We start from the raw sequence: 20,711 nt of genomic DNA on the forward strand, positions 1-20,711 counted from the left end.
GATCCTTGACATTGAAAGTAGCTTTCTACACCATTTTCTGTCACCTTTGACCATCTGAACAGATGACTGGGTTGTGATTGGGACATTGGTTTTAAAGGGTTACCTGGACTGGGCTGTTCAGACATTTTATTTTAAATTTTTGTACCTTTATTTAACTAGGCAAATCAGTTAAGAACAAATTCTTATTTTCAATGACGGCCTAGGAACGATGGGTTAACTGCCTTGTTCAGGGGCAGAACGACAGATTACCTCGTCAGACATGCGTCTTCCAAGACGCTCCTGCCATTACACACTGTAAAATAGCTCAGCATTTAGGTCAACCTTTGGACTGTCAAAGTCCAGAGAGAGAGAGAGGGGGGGAAAGAGGGAGAGTGAGAAGACACAGATAGAGATAAGCATGAGCATTAGGTGAGCTCCTCCTTCGAACTGGGACTGGGAGTAGAGACAGGAGGAGGTGAGTGAATGTTCTACTGTTTCTCTAATTAATGCGATATTTATTAACATGGTCAATTCTACGATTTGCTCATTATTTTGATATTGCATGTACTGGTTATCTTATTTGTGGCGGGTGTTGGCAGGTGTTTTCTGTAAGACTGTAATTGACATAGAGAAAGATCAGAGATATAGGAGCAGTGGATAGAGGGGTTCCATATAACGCTATAGGGGTGAGACTTTAGGGTTAATATGTGACATGTACCCCCACACTTTAGTGAGGATTCAAACTCATGGGATATCATCCCTCTAAATAGCATCATGGTTCCACTCAAGGTTTCTTCCCAAATGTAGATGGAGTTTCCTTGCAATTGTCATCTTGGGCTAGCTTGTAGGAGTTGAGGACACCCTCTTCTTCCAGCAGACACAGTAATCTACAGTGACTATGTAATGGATGAAATGATACAATTTGACATATTACAGTGTTCATCATAATCTGACAGTTGTAAATAGATGAGCAAACTGTAGGACAGATAAATATCAGCACAGAACCACACCCAGATTTACACTACACTTACACCTGAACACGCACACATCTGTCACGTCTTTCTTTCTCCCTGTGATAACAGGGAGAAAGAATACATACATTATATATACATTATAAGGATTCCTACGTTGACATTCTTTATTTGGGGGTCAAAGTAAACACATTCTAGTTAAAAGAGCCCTTCGCACCTTCAGCTGGCCCTGGCTGCCGTTAACCATTAACACCCTGCTCACGGCCACGGGAAAGTTGGCATAGCAGGTTAACCTTCTTCTGGAGATGTCAGCAGTTGGCTAAACTATTCAAACAAAGGTCTTCAAGAGTGTAGATCTTTGTGTGTGTTGCGCGTGAGTTAGGGACTCGCCCGTAATGATCGTCAGAATACACTCCAGAGATCTGTCAGTAAAGTATCAATCTGTGTAATCAATGACCACGGTCTTCAGCACAGCCCCACACTGTTACATCTCTGTGGAAAATCTTGTATTTTTTGTCTCTCTGTTTATATCTCTTTTTCTATATGACCAATCAGATTTAGGTTGTGCAATTGTTCCACTCCACACCCAACTGACTTCCATTTATCTGAGGGTGTAGTTACCGTACAGTATGTACCTGTGAGCTGCTACAGAATAGCTACGTTTTACAGCACATTGCGTTATTGAGGTAATTTGGCAAGTCTGACAATGTGGGAGTTTAGGACATTGAGATTAGATAAAATCGGGTTTACCACTGCTCCACACAGGGGAGGATCTGAGGGTGAAAAAATGTGTTTTGTAGGGAGTAGAAGGGAAGTTTGTGTGTTAGCATTCTCACACTCTTGTCTGCATTGCATGATATGGCTGGTTAAAAATAGAGGGTGACTGTGCGCACCAGTATGTGGTGTGGCGTGTTGTGTTCTTACCTTGTGGTGTCTGTTGTAGGACATGGCTGGGTACAAGCCCAGGGTGATAGTTCTGAGTAAGAAGCCAGGTCATAGCTTTGGCTTCTTCCTGAGTGTGGAGAAAGGCGAGGATGGTCACCTGATCAGGAACCTTGAGATGGGCGGGCCGGCCGAGCTGGCGGGTTTGAAGGATGGAGACCGCATTCTCCGGGTCAACGGAACCTACATGGATGAAATGGACCACTCACAGGTGAGGAGGGGAGGGGAGCTGACAGGGCTAGCAGTTGTCCAATTGCACATTAACCCCTAGCTTCTCCCACTGTTATTGTATTGAAATTATACAGGTGTAAGCAACATAGTAATAGTAAGATAATAGTATGGTAATAACCTTATCCTCGGGTATTGTTCACACCTATCAAATCATGTAAAGTGCCTTGAGTAGGTACCAGTTTGGGTTTGGTATATGTGGAATTACTAGATAACTCTAGAGCCATAGGAAGTGCTGTAGCAACATACCATGCTCTGTCCCATCTTTTTGTGCTGTGTGCCCTGGGTAAGGTGGTGGACCTGGTGAAGGAGAGTGGTGCATCCGTCACCTTCCATGTTCTGGATGTGGCGTCCTACAAGCAGGCCAAGACTGAGGGGGTGGACTTTTCTGACCCTCACCCCAAACCCACCATGAACGGAGTGGCAGGAGAGGCACCCAAACCCAAACTCTGCTACCTGACCAAGTCCAGCGGGGGTTACGGCTTCTCTTTGCGCTCTGTCAAAGGTCAGAGGGGTGGGGCACACACACACACAGATGTAATCTCTTTGGTTATTTTTTTGATTGTGTGTGATACAGCTGATAGGACACATAGCAATTATTGTCATCTCTGTTTCGCTTGTTGATCAAGCAAGAGATAATCTCATTGTCTCGCATAGCCAGCAGCGTACCACTCTCCATCCCACTGCTAGCTTCCCTATGAAACTAAGCAGGGTTGGTCCTGGTCAGTCCCTGGATGAGAGACCAGATGCTGCTGGAAGTTGTTTTGGAGGGCCAGTAGGAAGTACTGTTTCCTCTGGTCTAAAAAATTAATTCCCCAGAGCAGTGATTGGGGACATTGCCCTGTGTAGGGTGCCATCTTTCGGCTCGGTGTCCTGACTCTCCTTGGTCACTAAAAATATCATGGCACTTATCGTAAGAGTAGGGGTGTTATACTGTTCGTCTTTTGCATATCCAATGATAATGATTCTGTTTATAACTCAATTTTCTTTCCTCCATTTCCTGACCCAGGTGAGGTGGGCATGTTCATGGCAGAGGTGAACCCAGGGGGTGTGGCCGAGAGGGCAGGGGTCAAGGCCAACGATCGTCTGATAGAGGTCAACGGGGAGAACATGGAGAACGCCACTCATGATCAGATAGTAGAGAAGGTCAGGATTCACCCCATATTTACACTACTCTGTGGTGAACTTTAAGTTCAATATCTGTCATGTTATTCTACAGCCTGTCAACACATTATGTTCAAATCAAATGTTATTTGTCACATGCTTTGTAAACAACAGGTGTAGATTAACAGTTAAATTCTTATGGGCCCTCACCAATACACAGAAGAAAAAAATATATAATAATAACACAAGGAAAAAATACACAATGAGTAACATTAACGTGGCTATATACATGGGGTACAAGGACCGAGTCGATGTGCAGGGGTACGAGGTAATTGAGGTAGATATGTACATACAGGTAGGGATAAAGTGACTAGGCAACAGGATAGATAATAAAGAGTAACAGCAGCGTATGTGATGAGTCAAAAGAGCTAGTGCAAAAAGGGTCAATGCAGATAGTTAACCTTTAGCTACCTGGACGAACTATTTAGCAGCTTTATGGCTTGGGGATAGAAGCTGTTCAGGGTCCTGTTGGTTCCAGACTTGGTGTATAAGTACCGCTTGCCATGCGGTAGCAGAGAGAACAGTCTGACTTGGGTGGATGGAGTTTTTTTAGGGCCTTCTGACACCACCTGGTATAGAGGTCCTGGATGGCAGGGAGCTCGGCCACAGTGATGTACTAGGACATACGCACTATGATCCGTAGCGCCTTGCGGTCGAATGCCAAGCAGTTGCCATACCAAGAGGTGATGCAGCCAGTCAAGATGCTCTCAATGGTTTAGCTGTAGAACCATTTGAGGATCTGAGGGCCCATACCAAATATTTTCAGCCTCCTGACAGGGAAGAGGCATTGTCGTGCCCTCTTCATGACTGTGTTGGTGTGTGTGGACCAGGGGCAATACCTTAGTAATCTGGACTCACTCAGAATGCAAGAGTTGGGGCAATGATAATTTAGCAAATCAGTTTTCCTGATTCCAAGCTTTGCCTTGAGAGCAGAAACAAATGTGATTGGTCAAGTTAAGGAAAGATGTCATAACAAGTCTTTATTCTACATGTATATTCTTCACAATTAATTTCTATCTGATAATTCTTTAACATTGCACCATCCTTAAAGAGCCCCTGTTGTGGCCTCTATGTCAGGTCAAGGCATCGGGCAGCAGAATCATGTTTCTATTGGTGGACGAGGACACAGACAAGTTCTACAAGAACAAACACATCAGGCTAGGTGCATGGCTAGCCACAGTGAAGTTCCTCCCACTGAAGCCACGCATTGTAGACTTGTTCAAAGGATCAGACGGCTATGGATACTTCCTAAAGGCTGAGCCTAACAAGACAGGTGTGTGTGCTTGTGTGAATTTTGAAAACTTGGTTACACTTTACTTAAAGCCAACCAGTATAATGCATTAAGATGAGGTTATGACGAATTTTCAGAATGTATGAATCCCTTATAACAACACATCTACTAATAGCCACCTAGGATCATCAATAATAGACTATTCACCAACAGCCGTCATCAGTCTGCGCCATTTTACATAATAAGGACATGCACTGGCTATATCGTCCCACCTGCAGGCCATTTCATCAAGGACATTGACAGGGGCAGCCCAGCTGATAGGGCGGGACTAAAGGAGATGGACAGGCTGGTTGCCGTGGAGGGAGAGGAAGTGGACAGCTGCAGCCATGAGCAGGTGGTGGACAGAATCAGGCAATGTGGCAACAAGTGCTGCCTCCTGGTGGTCGATGAAGACACGGACACGCTCTACAAGATGGTGAGTAGTCAGGGAGAAATCTTCCTGTTGGATTTAGGAAATAAATGAATGAAACGACAGTCAAAGGAATTGGCTAAAGCACATAGGCCTACAAATCTGGGGCAGTTTAAGTGTCTCAGAGTAGGAGTACTGATCTAGGATCAGTTTTCCTTTTGGATTATATTGAATGAGGGGGTAGCTAATCCTGATGAGCACTCAGAAACCTTTTGAATACTCAGTGAAAGTAACCTCCTCTTCCACTTTACTTCCAGATCATGTCACCTAATCTTTAATAATAATGATAATATTAAATTACATTTGTTGAGTGCTTTTCATTTTCAATCAAAAAGCTATTTCGAACAGGGTTCACAATTATATAATTTTATATATATATGTAAAAGTATGTGTTATTCGATTAACTTCTGCCACATGCCTTTTATGAAGATTTTGCACTTAAGTCCATTGTGCTACATTTTTGCCCTTTGAAGACCATTCAAAAAGCCTACAGAAGTTGAAAAAAATTAAAGGCTGCGGGGCAGTCATTTCCTGGTAACTATGATAGCATATATTACATGCTCAGGAAGTGGCCAGAGAGACAGGGCAGTAAAGAAGACTACAGTGGGGATTGAGATGTAGGTCTGAGATTAATTGTGATATTCCACAGGGAGGCGTGTCTCCTCTTTTCTATTTGGAAGAGATGGGATTCCTCCTTCCAGCGAGCCCTCCACCCAGCTACCCAGAGTGCGTCCCGGCCCTTGCACCAGCCACCACAGCACTCCTCAAGCTGTGTAAGATGGAGAAGACCTCCGCTGGGTACGGCTTCCACCTCAACAGTATCCAGGGGGTCTGTGGCCTGTACATCAATGAGGTAAGTACAATGTAGAGCACCTACTATACCCAATGGGTAGCCGAACGGATAAGATAATGCATCCCAAATACATTAACTTAACAAGACTGTTAATCAGATATGGGAAAGATCAAGGGAACAAAGCACATAACCTCAATTTCATACACAACATGGCCAAAAGTATGTGGACACCTGCTCGTCGAACATCTCTTTACAAAATCATGGGCATTAATATGGAGTTGTTGCTATAACAGCCTCCACTTTTCTGGGAAGGCTTTCCACAAGATGTTGGAATGTTGCTGCGGGGACTTGCTTCCACTCAGCCACAAGAGCATTACTGAGGTCGGGCACTGATGTTGGGTGAATAGTCCTGGCTCACAGTCTTCGTTCCAATTCATCCTGAAGGTGGTCGATGGGGTTGAGGTCAGGGCGCTGTGCAAGCCAGTCAAGTTCTTCTACACCGATGTCGACAAACCATTTCTGTATGGACCTCCCGTGCACAATTCCAGAACAATTGTCATGCTGGAACAGGAAAGGGCCTTCCCCAAACTGTTGCCACAAAGTTGGAAGCACAGAATTGTCTAGAATGTCATTGTATGCTGTGGTGTTAAAGTTTCCCTTCAGTGTAACTAAGGGGCCTAGCCCAAACCATGAAAAACAGGCCCAGACCATTATTCCTCCTCCACCAAATTTTACAGTTGGCACTATGTATTCGGACAGGTAGCGTTCTCCTGGCATCCGCCAAACTCAGATTGGTCCGTCGGACTGCCAGATTGTGAAGCATGAGACATCACTTCAGAGAACGCGTTTCCACTGCTCCACAGTCCAATGGTGGTGAGCTTGTGGTGAGCTTGTCACCACTCCAGCCGACGCTTGGCATTGCGCATGGTGATCTTAGGCTTGTGTGCGGCTGCTTGGCCATGGAAACCCATTTCATGAAGCTCTCGACAAACATTTATTGTGCTGACAATGCTTCCAGAGGCACTCGGCCGTCCCGTTTTGTGAGCTTGTGTGGCTTACCACTTCGCGGCTAAGCCGTTGTTGCTTCTAGACGTTCCACTTCACAATAACAGCACTTACAGAAATTTGACGAATGGACTTGTTGGAAAGTTGGCATCGTGTGACGGTGCCACGTTGAAAGTCACTGAGCTCTTCAGTAAGGCCATTCTACTGCCAATGTTTGTCTGTAAAGATTGCATGGCTGTGTGCTCGATTTTATATACCTGTCAGAAAAGGGTGTGGCTGAAATAGCCGATTCCACTAATTTGAAGGGGTGTCCACATACTTTGTATATATTGTGTACCTCTGAAACACTCCGCTCATTCAGCAACTGTCAACTGTTTGCATTCCAAACCATTCCCAACTCAGCTCACCCCATGCGGTGTTCTCTCTCTCAGGTGGTGAAGGGTGGAGCTGCGGACAGGGTGGGTATGAAGGACGATGACATTGTGGTGGAGGTGGACGGTGTAAATGTGGAGCAGAGCAGTCACGAGCAAGTGGTGGAGTTGATCCGTAACAGCGGCAGCTCACTGGTGCTCCTAGTGGCTGGGAAGCAGGCCTACAACCACTTCAAAGCCAAAGGGGTGGCCATCACACCCCAGCTTCTCACCCCCGCACCCACAGCCAGGTCCCCATCCCCACCCCCCTCCCCAGCCCAAAGACACACACCAGCCCAGATACACACACCAGCCACTCTGGAGGAAGTCCGAGAGGAGGAGGAGGAGGAGGAGGCTAAGCCAGACATCCCACTGCCCCAGACACGAGAGAGAGTGAGTGACAACAGAAATGTGCTCGAGTGCCTTGGTACCTTCTGAACTAGATTCAAATTACTCTGAATGTAGACTGAAACCAAAGTATTCAGAAGCAAGTTAGTATCAATTGTATTTGCCCACAATTCTATTGCAGACAATTATTTGACTCTTTCTCTCCCTTAGACTCCATCTGTGTCTTCAGCAGCATCATCTTGCTTGAGTGTTGATGAGAGACTCTGAGAAGTCACCAATGAGAAACAACTTCCTAACCTTTTCTGTCTCCAGTCAACATTTGTACCATGCAGGATAATGTGGATATCTTGGCATAAAAAGTCTGATCAAACTAAATACATTCCAATGACAGTCTGTTTAAAGGTATGAATGCAATTGGTTTAAAATAGTAATAAATAGTTATGTATTATTTATGTATAATTGCATTGATCAGTTAGATGCCACTGTTACCCAACAAACGTATGGATTCATATGATCCTATTACAAGCAACTGCAATGTAGACAGAGAACACCAGTAATACCAGTTCAATGTGTTATACTATAACAAAAACCATATAGCGACATCGGCCTGCACCTTAATCATAAAACTGTCGTTTAGATAGCATTTAAATGGTCATTTATTTTAGCAGATCCAAAGAGGCTTTCTGCTCAGATGACAAATACCGCTCTCACAAAGAGACAAAGTATCCAGTCCCAGATCTGTTTATAAGTCACTATTCACTTATTCTCTGCTTAACTGGTATATTTAGTGGCATTGCAGTACTTAAAATAAAGGGAACGGAGTAACTAATAACCACATAAATTGGTTTATTCTGTAGCTTTCCCACCTTTGTGAAAGCACAGTAGAGTACAGTAGATATTCGCACACATTCACCAACAAACAACCCCAGGTACATGACATGTACAGACTGGACACCATGAAAGATGCTAGCCAATAGCATCATGGACATTGGGGATACATTTCTTCTATAATTTTGAGTATTCTGTTTGTCAAAAATAGAGTGTAAACTTAAGGTAGTGATGGTCTTTACAACCCATTCATACAACAAAGCTAGTGTTGCAGTGAAGCTGGTCTGTGCTGTATACTATGCAGTTCTCCTGTGGTCAGATTCATTTAAGGCTAGACAGAACCTGTGTCCAACGGGCCAACAGCACGATGACACATCCTCATCGTTAGCTACATTGTTTTAGTCATTCCCCCCCACGTTCACCCCAACATTAGTCCAGCTTTCCATGGCACCAATTCCCCTCCATTGATTCCCCCCAACACCAATGGTCCACATGGCCACACATCGGCCCTTCCTGATTCAGGAAACACAGGCAAAACCTCTTCTTCTCACCACCAGACAGACCAGAGATTTAAAAAAGAGAAAATCTAAATCCCACAGACTCAAAGTTCAGTTCTGGAGGCCAGCTGAGCTTCCAGGTAAAGGGTCAAGTTCAAAGTGGGGTCAGAGGGTCATGTGCTTCTCAGGCGCCTGTTTGTGGGCAAGGTAGAGGAAAAGGATGCTGGAGAGGGCACTGACGAGGAAGATGACGTCGAACCATCGGTGGTAGAAGTTGAACTGCAGCTCGCCCAGCACCTCGGTCACGATAGAGCGATACTCTAGAGGCATGCTCATCCTCACGAGGAGAACAGACGAGACAAAGTACATCCCCTGAGAGAAACAAGAGAGAGACACGCAAGATGTCAGTTGTCTTTGCACTAACCCATCTAAAGATTGAATAGACAACTGATCTCAAAAAAGCATTTGCACTGAAATATATGCCCTCTGATCTTTGTCACAAATCTTGCATATAACAAAACAGATACTGACCATGATTTGAGCTAGGACCAGCACTATAACATTGGAGGACTTGCTGCTGGAGATGGCATAGAAGAACTAGAGAGAAACAGAGTCAAGATCAGTGTTAGGATACATCGTAACATGCCTCGGTAGACTGACTACTTCCTGTCTGTAGTTGGCTTACCTTGGTGAGTGTGATGAGAAGGCCTCTAATAGAGGTGACGATGATGATGCCCACCAGGATGAAGGAGATGTGCTGAGACCAGAACTTTACCTGCCGAGGAGAGGATATGTAAGGAAAACTAGAGCAACAATAGAACACACCAATACAACTTACTATTTCCATTTGGAATTATCCCATAAAAGTGAAGATTGAGTTCAGAAGGACATTTTCATAAAATGACAACCATTAACATTACTTGAGGTGTGTGTGTGCATGAGTAGCAGAACTCACATCAAACTGAATGCCTAGGTAGTTAACAGTGATCTCAATCCCTCTAGTCACTGGATCAGTCTTCCCAACACGGTCAAACACAATGTTAATGGTGGCCTTAGAGGGACAAAAAAACAGGGTTACTACAGATATAGTTTTGGGGCCTGATGTGGATATGATAAACTGACTGTATGTGAAGTATAAGATCATTCAATTTGAAAGCAAAAACAATATGGGTAGAAGAACAAATGTTTTAACTTACAGACACAATACAGGTTACTAAATAGAGATCAAAAGACACTGAATATTCTCTAAACTGTCAGATACCAAACTCAAACTTGATTTTCTCAGATTCATCTGTTTCTAAGGCTGTCAAGCAAGCTAACCAGTAGCTAGTCGGGCCAAGTTGAATCTAGGTCTCAGTCAGACTATGTCTGTAACTCTTACCATAAATATTTTCCACACACAGTAGATGGAGAAGAAATAACCCAGGAAGTTGAAGTATTTCCCCTGGAATGTCTTGGAGTATTCAATCCACTCCTACAGTCCAGGAAGGAAAGAGTGAAGAGAGGGACAAAGACACATTATTACAATCAACCAAACGTGCATAACAATAGGCTTAAGCCAAAACACAACACTACACACACACACAGTACCAGTGAAAAGTTTGGACACCTACTTATTCAACGTTTTTTCTTTATTTTTACGATGTTCTACATTACAGAATAAGAATGAATATATCAAACTATGAAATAGCATATGGAAACATGTAGTAACCAAAAAAAGTGTTAAACAAATCAAAATATAATCTATATTTTAGGTTCTTCAAAGTAGCCACCCTTTTCCTTGATGATAGCTTTGCATACTCTTGACATTCTCTCAACCAGCTTCACCTGGAATGCTTTTCCAAAAGTCTTGAAGGAGTCCCTACATATGCTGAGCACTTCTTGGTTGTTTTACCTTCACTCTGCGGTCCAACTCATCCCAAGCCATCTCAATTGGGTTGTGGTTGGGTGATTGTGGAGGCCAGGTCATGTGATGCAGCACTCCATCAGACTCCTTCTTGGTCAAATAGCCCTTCCACAGCCTGGAGATGTTTTGGGTCATTGTCCTGTTGAAAAACAAATGATAGTCCCACTAAGCCCAAAGCAGATGGGAAGGTGTATCTCTGCAGAACGCTGTAGTTGTCATCCTGGTTAAGTGTGCCTTGAATTCTAAATAAAGGTTTCACCAGTAAAGGACCCCCACACCATCACACCTCCTCCATGCTTCACGGTGGGAACCACACGTGTGGAGATCATCCGTTCACCACTCTGCATCTCACAAAGACAAGTGGTTGGAACCTAAAATCTCAAATTTAGACTCAGACCAAAGGACAGACTTCCACTGGTCTAATGTCCATTGCTCATGTTTCTTGGCCCAAGAAAGTCTCTTATTGGTCTCCTTTAGTAGTGGTTTCTTTGCAGCAATTCGACCATGAAGGTCCGATTCACACAGTCTCCTCTGAACAGTTGATGTTGAGATGTGTCTGTTACTTGAACTCAGTGAAGGATTTATTTGGGCTGCAATTTCTGAGGCTGGTAACCTTAACGAAATTTTCCTCTGCAGCAGAGGTAACTCTGGGTCTTCCTTTCCTGCGGCGGTCCTCATGAGAGCCAGTTTCATCATAGCGCTCGATGGTTTTTGCAACTGCACTTCAAGAAACTTTAAAAGTTATTGAAATTCTCCGGATTGACTGACCTTCATGTCTTAAAGTAATGATGGAATGTCGTTTCTCTTTTCTTATTTGAGCTGTTCTTGCCATAATATGGACTTGGTCTTTTACCAAATATGGCTATCTTCTGTATGCCACCCCTATCCTGTCACAACACAACTGATTGGCTGAAATGCATTTAAGGAAAGAAATTCCACAAATTAACAAGGCACACCTGTTAATTGAAATGCATTCCAGGTGACTACCTCATGAAGGTGACTACCTCATGAACACTTTTTGGGTTAATACACGATTCCATATCTGTTATTTCATAGTTACTATTTTCTATGTTGTAGAATAATAGTGAAGACATCAAAACTATGAATTCAATAGATTTTAGATTCTTCAAAATAGCAATCCTTTGCCTTGATGACAGCTTTGCACACACTTGGCATTCTCTCAACCAGCTTCATGAGGTAGTCACCTGGAATGCAATGAAATATATATGTGTGTGTGTGGAAAGCCTGCATGTCTTTATGTGTGACAAAGAACATAATATGGGGGACAATTCTTCAGATACTGCATCTTGATATCTCCTCTGAATGAATAATATTTACACACATTTTTGGGGCACTCGACTATTTTTAGAATATGGTAACACAGAAAACAGTATGCTTTGAACATAAATACTGTTTACTTAAGTAGAATGTTTTGTTAAGCGCCAATGTTTTGATTTGGAACTCAATGATTTGGGACTCAGTTTTGGTGGCAACAACCCGAAGACAAGATGTGCAACTTGTTTCTGCTTTTCCAAGACTATCCAGTCCGTAACACAGATGGCACAGGAACATCAGTATCTTCCTGCAAGACCATCAGATTCCATCAACAATGGTAAGAAATATTGTACAGCACACCTGTGGATTGAATTTCTAGCTGCGTGGACCTGTCCGGAGGACAATGAGCCCCGCACACTACACAGACCTCAACGCAACAAACTAGTGTGAACCGGATCGAAGCAGAGAGGAGGCCTTTTGGGGTACTGGCAGGGTGAAACGTGTTCACCCTTCCCCAAGTTAAGTAGCCTGCACCTCTCTCATTTCATCCGCAGCCATTGACAATCCTCAAATTCCATTTAGCCATTGGATTGAAAGACAAGTCATTGTGAATCACAGCTAATTTTCTGGCTGAACACTCCCAGTGTCTCCCCGACTGGCTTTTACTCCAAATACTTTGAATACCTTCACTATCGTGAATAGGCATTGTCCTCTAAAAGATCCCCAATAACATTACCCTTGCATCACCTTATCAAACTTTGTTGATTTTACCATTGAGTTGTGTGAATTTATTATCCATTATTGTTTGTTTTCGCTTTGGTATTACTATTTTGGTTTATTGTGAATTTGTTGAATCATATTTGGAGATGTGTTGTGTATTTGACCTATGGCACCTTAGTGCAACAGCGCCATTTGCTGACAGAATCTTTGTATTTCGCTCAGTACAACACCACCCAGGAAGCCTGCTGCAGCTCAAATAAGAGCGTGGTGGTGGGGGGGACCACAGAACAATCCAAAAGGACTTTTAAAACAGAACTTTTACCCTTTTCATCTTTTTGGACTTTTATTGTGTGGAATGCCCTTCTGCCTGGGGTTTGTTTGAATGGTCTACACAGTAGACTATACAGACTGCTCCTCCTTAGGGTTTGTATCAGGGTTCTACTGGACCGATGGTCATGCCCCTGTTATGTGTGTGTGTTGCCTTGGTGGCCTGCAGGTCCACTGTCTCCAGGAAGAGCTGGCGACTCACTTCCTGCTGAATTAGAAACAAGTCTGAAGGGGGGGGGGGGGGGTCAAGGAAACTACACACACACACACACACAATGATGTGAAGGATATTCTTGCTGCGCGTTGGTGAGGTTGTGACACTTTTGATCATTCCCCAGAATCCTGTCTGTTTGTTCTGGTCCTCCCCTCGCTGGTACATCTGCCTCCGCGTCATCGCAATGCTGCACGGACAAAACACGAAATATACCGTAATTTCCGGACTATTAAGCGCACCTGAATATAAGCCGCACCCACTGAATTAAAATGTTTTATTTATTTTGAACATAAATAAGCCGCACATGTCTATAAGCCGCAGGTGCCTACCGGTACATTGAAACAAATGAACTTTACACAGGCTTTAACGAAACACGGCTTGTAACAAAAATAAATAGGCTTTAACGAAACACGGCTTGTAACAAAAAATAAAAAATTTGCAGTAAGCTTTAGTTGTCTTTTTGCACTGAGTCAATTCCTCACGCTGCTGTTTCCAACGTCTTATCATCGACTCATTAAGACCAAGCTCCCGTGCAGCAGCTCTATTTCCTTTTCCAACAGCCAGATCAATCGCCTTCAACTTGAAAGCTGCATCATATGCATTTCTCTGTGTCTTTGCCATGATGAGGGTGAGAAAATGACTACCGTAATCAGAATGATGGGAAGTTTGAGAGCGCTCGATTTAATCTAAACAGTAAACTAAAAAGTTGTTTGACCTTAACCCGTTCGGCAATTTCATTGGTCTAATGAAAGCTTCATGCCGCCAAAAAACTGAGCACGTCACAGAATGTGTTTTTTTGGAAAAAACAAATTGAAAGCGGGAAAAATCCATATATTAGCCGCATCATTGTTTAAGCCGCGAGGTTCAAAGCCTGGGAAAAAAGTTGCGGCTTATAGTCCGGAATTTACGGTATGACATCAAACACTGGCACAAGAAAACAGCACGTGATTCTCTCTCACGCTCACCGTTTCTTCTTGCTGATGATCATGGCCATGGTCTGAAGAAGTCTCTGTAGATAAAGATGTAATGCATCACACAGGTATAAATGTAGTAAAGGGTAGTACGTTTACTGGTGAATAAAAGGGTAGGTCATTTAGGAGTGACGAGTACTGTATGTGAGGAGTAGAGTAGTAGGTGTCTATGGGGAGTTAGAGAATGGGATTGTAGGTAATGTAGTTGTTTAATGCTGTTTTTGACTATACAGACTTAGTACACTAACCGTAGGACATGTAGGTGTAAGGGCAGTTGACGGCACCAAAGCCGGACAGGAGAGCCATCAAATTGACACCTATGACACCAACACAACTGATCAGCTGCTCAATGGACAGGATACCTGAGGTACAGAGATTGAACATAATGTTACAGTCTATGCCTATCACTGTTACAATCCAGTCCCTTCAGATCTACTAGAGGTGTGTATGAGTAGGGGCTACGGGTTGATTTGGAATAGGGCCTTACACACAGCAGGGCTTGACATTAACTTTTTTAGCAACGAAAGTTCAAGTCACTTGTACCCCCCCAAAAAGGTCTGTAACACCATGGGCAAAAAAGGTGTTGCATGATGCAAGGAACCACTTCACAAAATAACATTCATTATTATCCCTGGTACTGACAATGGAAGGCTGCTGGTCTCTGATCCCATGTATTATAAAGTGTCTCCTGCCATTGTGGCCTTGAGCAAGGCACTTAACCCCCCACAATGTAAAACACTGCACTGATAGTTTACTGTATAAAACACATGTGGTCCATCAACCTTCCATCTGGAGAGCTACTGGGTGTGGAGGCTTTTGATCCAACCCTGCTCAAACACACCAGTCAGCTTATCAAGGTCCTGTTGAGCAGCTGATATTTTATATTGTGGTGTGTTCGAGCAGGGCTGGAACAAAAGCCGGCACACCCAGTAGCTTTCCTGGAATCTCCTGGAGGACGGTTGACCACCCTGCAACATAAAATAATTCCCTCATTCAATGAACTAGGGATCAAATGGCTAAGGTGGGCGAGGTAGCTAGCTAAGACGTACGTTAAAATAGTCAGCGTTCAGGGGAGATCCTTACAGCATAGGAGTTACTTGTCAATCAGGCTATTCTAGGGATATTTTTGTAACTTTGTCAGAATTACATGGCCAGTATTGAATAAAGGAGAATCCTAGTCAATAATTTGTGCTTGAGAGATAGTTTACAACTGTAAAAAAAAAATAAAAAAAGTGCCGGTGGAAAGTTATTTTAGGACATCGGACATGACAATACATGCTAATAGCAAGACATTAATGCATGCTAACAGCTAAATAATTAACTAGCAAGATAGCCAATTCAAAACATATTTTGTAGTTTGGCTGGTTATCTAGTTAGTTGGACTGGGCGATATGGCCAAAATATAATACCACAGTATTACATTTTCTTTGTTTTGTTTTTTAATAATAAAAGTTATACATTTGCTTTATGAGTGGTGTGTGAACCTAGGGTGGCAATATATATACTGCTCAAAAAAATAAAGGGAACACAAACAACACATCCTTGATCTGAATGAATGAAATAATCTTATTAAATACTTTTTTCTTTACATAGTTTAATGTGCTGACAACAAAATCACACAAAAATAATTAATGGAAATCCAATTTATCAACCCATGGAGGTCTGGATTTGGAGTCACACTCAAAATTAAAGTGGAAAACCACACTACAGGCTGATCCAACTTTGATGTAATGTCCTTAAAACAAGTCAAAATGAGGCTCAGTAGTGTGTGTGGCCTCCACGTGCCTGTATGACCTCCCTACAATGCCTGGGCATGCTCCTGATGAGGTGGCGGATGGTCTCCTGAGGGATCTCCTCCCAGACCTGGACTAAAGCATCCGCCAACTCCTGGACAGTCTGTGGTGCAACGTGGCGTTGGTGGATGGAGCGAGACATGATGTCCCAGATGTGCTCAATTGGATTCAGGTCTGGGGAACGGGCGGGCCAGTCCATAGCATCAATGCCTTCCTCTTGCAGGAACTGCTGACACACTCCAGCCACATGAAGTCTAGCATTGTCTTGCATTAGGAGGAACCCAGGGCCAACCGCACCAGCATATGGTCTCACAAGGGGTCTGAGGATCTCATCTCGGTACCTAATGGCAGTCAGGCTACCTCTGGCGAGCACATGGAGGGCTGTGCGGCCCCCCAAAGAAATGCCACCCCACACCATGACTAACCCACCGCCAAACCGGTCATGCTGGAGGATGTTGCATGCAGCAGATCGTTCTTCACGGCGTCTCCAGACTGTCACGTCTGTCACGTGCTCAGTGTGAACCTGCTTTCATCTGTGAAGAGCACAGGGCGCCAGTGGCGAATTTGCCAATCTTGGTGTTCTCTGGCAAATGCCAAACGTCCTGCACGGTGTTGGGCTGTAAGCACAACCCCCACCTGTGGACGTCGGGCCCTCATGGAGTCTGTTTCTGACCGTTTGAGCAGACATGCACATTTGTGGCCTGCTGGAGGTCATTTTGCAGGGCTCTGGCAGTGCTTCTCCTGCTCCTCCTTGCACAAAGGCGGAGGTAGCGGTCCTGCTGCTGGGTTGTTGCCCTCCTACGGCCTCCTCCACGTCTCCTGATGTACTGGCTTGTCTCCTGATAGCGCCTCCATGCTCTGGACACTACGCTGACAGACACAGCAAACCTTCTTGCCACAGCTCGCATTGATGTGCCATCCTGGATGAGCTGCACTACCTGAGCCACTTGTGTGGGTTGTAGACTCCGTCTCATGCTACCACTAGAGTGAAAGCACCGCCAGCATTCAAAAGTGACCAAAACATCAGCCAGGAAGCATAGGAACTGAGAAGTAGTCTGTGGTCCCCACCTGCAGAACCACTCCTTTATTGGGGGTGTCTTGCTAATTGCCTATAATTTCCACCTGTTGTCTATTCCATTTGCACAACAGCATGTGAAATTTATTGTCAATCAGTGTTGCTTCCTAAGTGGACAGTTTGATTTCACAGAAGTGTGATTGACTTGGAGTTACATTGTGTTGTTTAAGTGTTCCCTTTATTTTTTTGAGCAGTGTATATTCTAAGTGATTTGGGTCTTTCTCCAATAAAAAAAATATTCATTTCTGCATTTCCTGCACTCATTTGAGGTCATTTTCACACTGCAACGTAGGGCTGCACTATATGGGCAAACAATCTAGGCCTTATTTTTAACCAAATGTTGCAATTGGGATTTCACTAGCGATTTGGAGCAAAACACTTTGGTGAACTGTTGGAATAATGGACATTGAATGGTTATTCTAATTCTATAGTTAGAATATAATAATGGGAACTTTGAATACAGTGTTGTTTGACATGACCACGAATGAAAATGCCAGGAGTTATTGTGACAGGGTAGGAACACAGTGTTAAGTGTTTCCTAGGGGACACTATAATCTTTGGCTACATTGAATGTTTTGTCTTAGCTACTTCATGTAGCTAACATATTCATGCTTTGTGTATTCCTCTTTGATTTAGAAGATACTGTTGCACAAATAACACCGATTTAGGTCTACACCATCACTGGTATTATCAGGCTGTATTACAGGGTTCCCCAACTGGAGGCCCAAGGGCCGAATTTGGCCCCCCCATGTTCTGAGCAAAAAAAAAAAAAAAAAGTTTCATTGTAGGACATACGACTGTAAAAACACCAGGGAATCAGCATCAAGTGATACATTTTTTTTTTTGTTAACCCTTTTTCTCCTCAATTTCGTGGTATCCAATTGGTAGTTACAGTCTTGTCTCATCGCTGCAACTCCCGTACGGACTCGGGAGAAGGCGAAGGTCAAGAGCCATGCGTCCTCCGAAACACAACCCAACCAAGACACACTGCTTTTTGACACAATGCCCATTTAACCTGGAAGTCAGCCGCACCAATGTCTCGGAGGAAACACCGTACACCTGGTGACCATGTCAGCGTGCACTGCACCCGGTACGCAGGACAGTGTTCCCAAAAGTAATCAAAGTTTGAAATTATTATGTTTTATTCAAATATTATATCTGTTAAGGCTTCCAGCGGTCAATTTGCAGTCTACATGTTTTTTATTATGTTCTGGCCCCCCGACCATCCAGTCAAGAATCTTGTTGATGATCCCTGCTGTATAGCTAGTTACGTTTGCTCTGACTCAGTACATTTAGCTGCTAGCATTAGCGGCTAACACGATTTAGGCCCAACTTGCTAAGACAAACTAGCCGTTTGCAGATGTAAGAAACACAAACTAATAGTGTGCTTATAGAACGCTTATGGATTTATATTAAGAAGCAATGTGAAAACAGCATTGTCATCATCAACATTGTTGCATGTGCTGCATTGACCATGCAGACTGAACCCAAATGTCTCATGGTCGAGGAACAACAAACATGCTCTAGAAGTGACAGGGGGCAAGGCTAGAACTGTGTGGAAAGTGGCATGGAGAGAGAGAGCGGAAAGAGATGACTCAAGTAGTGGACTAAACTATAGAATTGGATGTTACACACGGTGTATCACATTTAACAAACCAAACATTTAAATACTATTATAGAAGGTAAAGTAAAAACCCAAACCGGTCCGTGCATCAATACTGGTATATCGTAAAAATGTGCTATATTGCCCAGCCCTACTAGTTAGTCTGTTGTATATCATTATTTTACCTGCTGCTCAAATGTCTGTCTCTCTCTGGCACACGCAGGTGATGCACACACAATTACCTTTCCAGGATTTTCATTGCTGACCATAAATGAGCTATAACTGGGCAAATAACTCACTAACTAGCAATGAATATCCACAAATGTGCACACATGGCTCAAAAACGCATCTCGCAACTGCATGATTGAAAGACCACTCTTGGCTGTCAATGCAGGCCTACAATAATTATACTACGATGAGCTCTGTAGAGATTGGGAGAGCAGTGTGCAACACATTGCATCCGGAGGACACTGATTCAATTCTGATCAGAGTAGCCTAATTGTTTGATATTTAGATTTTAGCATAATTTTTTTAACTTGTCCATTCTGACAATTTAAATCTATATTCTTCTTGTCCGACTATTATATTTACTTGTCCCGGGCAAGTGTTAATGTCGAGCCCTGCACAGCATTGGGAGAGTGAGAATAGGGAGAGGGGGAAGGGGAAGGGTAGGCACTCACCGTGTTTGGGACTAAGGATGGGGAAAGGGTCCCCCAACTTCCAGAAGAAATACATGAAGGTAAACCAGACGACACAGGCAAAAAGCAGCTTCTGTCTCTGCACTAGACACAAACACACAATATACACTTGAGAAACTGCGTGTAAGAATCCCCAGCAAGAGAGCATCCATCATACACTGTAGCATCAAACATGGAAGGATCAATTAATTTATGCTACAGCTGGACTAATATGGACAAAATGTCACTCACACAGGCGGATGTTGCTGACGACAAAGTAGCCAATATAAAAAGGCACTACGAAGATTAGAAACAGTAGAATCACATACAGGTTGAACTTCCAGTGGAAATACCTGGAACTGAGGGACACAGATACAAGGACATATGACACATCGCCTAGCTGGTTGATGAGAGCAAAGTATAATACTGAATAAACGTGGTAACATAAAGAATGCATTAAACTATTGTACTAACCTAGTTTCTAAGGCACCCAGTATCTCAAAGATAATGAGCTCAAACATGGTGCAGGAGAAGGCAAAGGTGATGGAGAACACCACCTGGACCACATACTGTCGTACCTGTTGACCGGAACATGACCATAGGGTTAGATTAGGCTGTAGGTGCGGTCACAAAATATCACTACTGTCTAAGCACCCATGCTGATGTATCAGTCACTTTCTGTTTCATGCTGGTTCTCACAACTGGTCTTATAGGCAGTTCCAGGAACAGAATTACAGCAAGGCATCTAGCTCCAGAAATAAAGGCACAGCCAGTAGACTAGCTAAATATCCTATTCCACATTATTTTTGTCACTGGCCTACACACCCCATAATGTCAAAGTGGAATTCTGTTTATTGAAATGTTAACAAATTAATAAAAAATGAAAAGCTGAAATGTCTTGAATCAATGCAGCCTATCACAGTGCCATCCGTTTTGTCACCAAAGCCCCATATACTACCCACCCCTGCGACCTGTACGCTCTCGTTGGCTGGCCTTCACTTCATAATCGTCGCCAAACCCACTGGCTCCAGGTCATCTACAAGACCCTGCTAGGTAAAGTCCCCCCTTATCTCCGCTCACTGGTCACCATAGCAGCACCCACCTGTAGCACGCGCTCCAGCAGGTATATCTCTCTGGTCACCCCCAAAGCCAATTCCTCCTTTGGCCGTCTCTCCTTCCAGTTCTCTGCTGCCAATGACTGGAACGAACTACAAAAATCTCTGAAACTGGAAACACTTATCTCCCTCACTAGCTTTAAGCACCAGCTGTCAGAGCAGTTCACAGA

The 20,711-nt window shown here is 43.7% G+C and overlaps 1 protein-coding gene and 1 pseudogene across 2 annotated transcripts; one reads left to right on the forward strand and one right to left on the reverse strand.

Moving 5' to 3' along the window:
* Window positions 1-429: 429 nt before the first annotated feature.
* On the forward strand, window positions 430-8,372 carry pdzk1 (PDZ domain containing 1). The gene is made up of 9 exons (NM_001140090.1): window positions 430-454; window positions 1,894-2,103; window positions 2,412-2,625; window positions 3,130-3,266; window positions 4,362-4,557; window positions 4,794-4,990; window positions 5,634-5,837; window positions 7,214-7,585; window positions 7,751-8,372. Exons 2-9 carry the CDS (start codon window positions 1,897-1,899, stop codon window positions 7,805-7,807), a joined length of 1,584 nt encoding a protein of 527 aa, NP_001133562.1. The 5' UTR covers window positions 430-454; window positions 1,894-1,896; the 3' UTR covers window positions 7,808-8,372.
* On the reverse strand, window positions 8,370-20,711 carry LOC106582125 (Golgi pH regulator-like; annotated as a pseudogene). Its single transcript, XR_014382083.1, has 13 exons — window positions 20,529-20,711; window positions 19,901-20,004; window positions 19,679-19,785; window positions 19,430-19,531; window positions 14,518-14,640; window positions 14,273-14,348; window positions 13,383-13,494; window positions 13,248-13,316; window positions 10,247-10,339; window positions 9,821-9,916; window positions 9,551-9,640; window positions 9,397-9,462; window positions 8,370-9,237 (listed from the first exon to the last, which is right to left on the reverse strand). The product of XR_014382083.1 is annotated as a Golgi pH regulator-like (transcript).

Source organism: Salmo salar, chromosome 21 (genome assembly GCF_965601325.2).
Source record: "Salmo salar chromosome 21, fSalSal1, whole genome shotgun sequence".
Taxonomy (NCBI): Eukaryota; Metazoa; Chordata; class Actinopteri; order Salmoniformes; family Salmonidae; genus Salmo; species Salmo salar.

What these genes read in the sequence shown, in the direction of transcription:
- pdzk1 (NM_001140090.1), top strand. Translation starts at nt 1,897, where the DNA reads ATGGCTGGGTACAAGCCCAGGGTGATAGTTCTGAGTAAGAAGCCAGGT. An exon ending in CTCTTTGCGCTCTGTCAAAG is followed by an intron (nt 2,626 to 3,129) that starts GTCAGAGGGGTG and finishes TTCCTGACCCAG; the next exon opens with GTGAGGTGGGCATGTTCATG. An exon ending in GGCTGAGCCTAACAAGACAG is followed by an intron (nt 4,558 to 4,793) that starts GTGTGTGTGCTT and finishes TCCCACCTGCAG; the next exon opens with GCCATTTCATCAAGGACATT.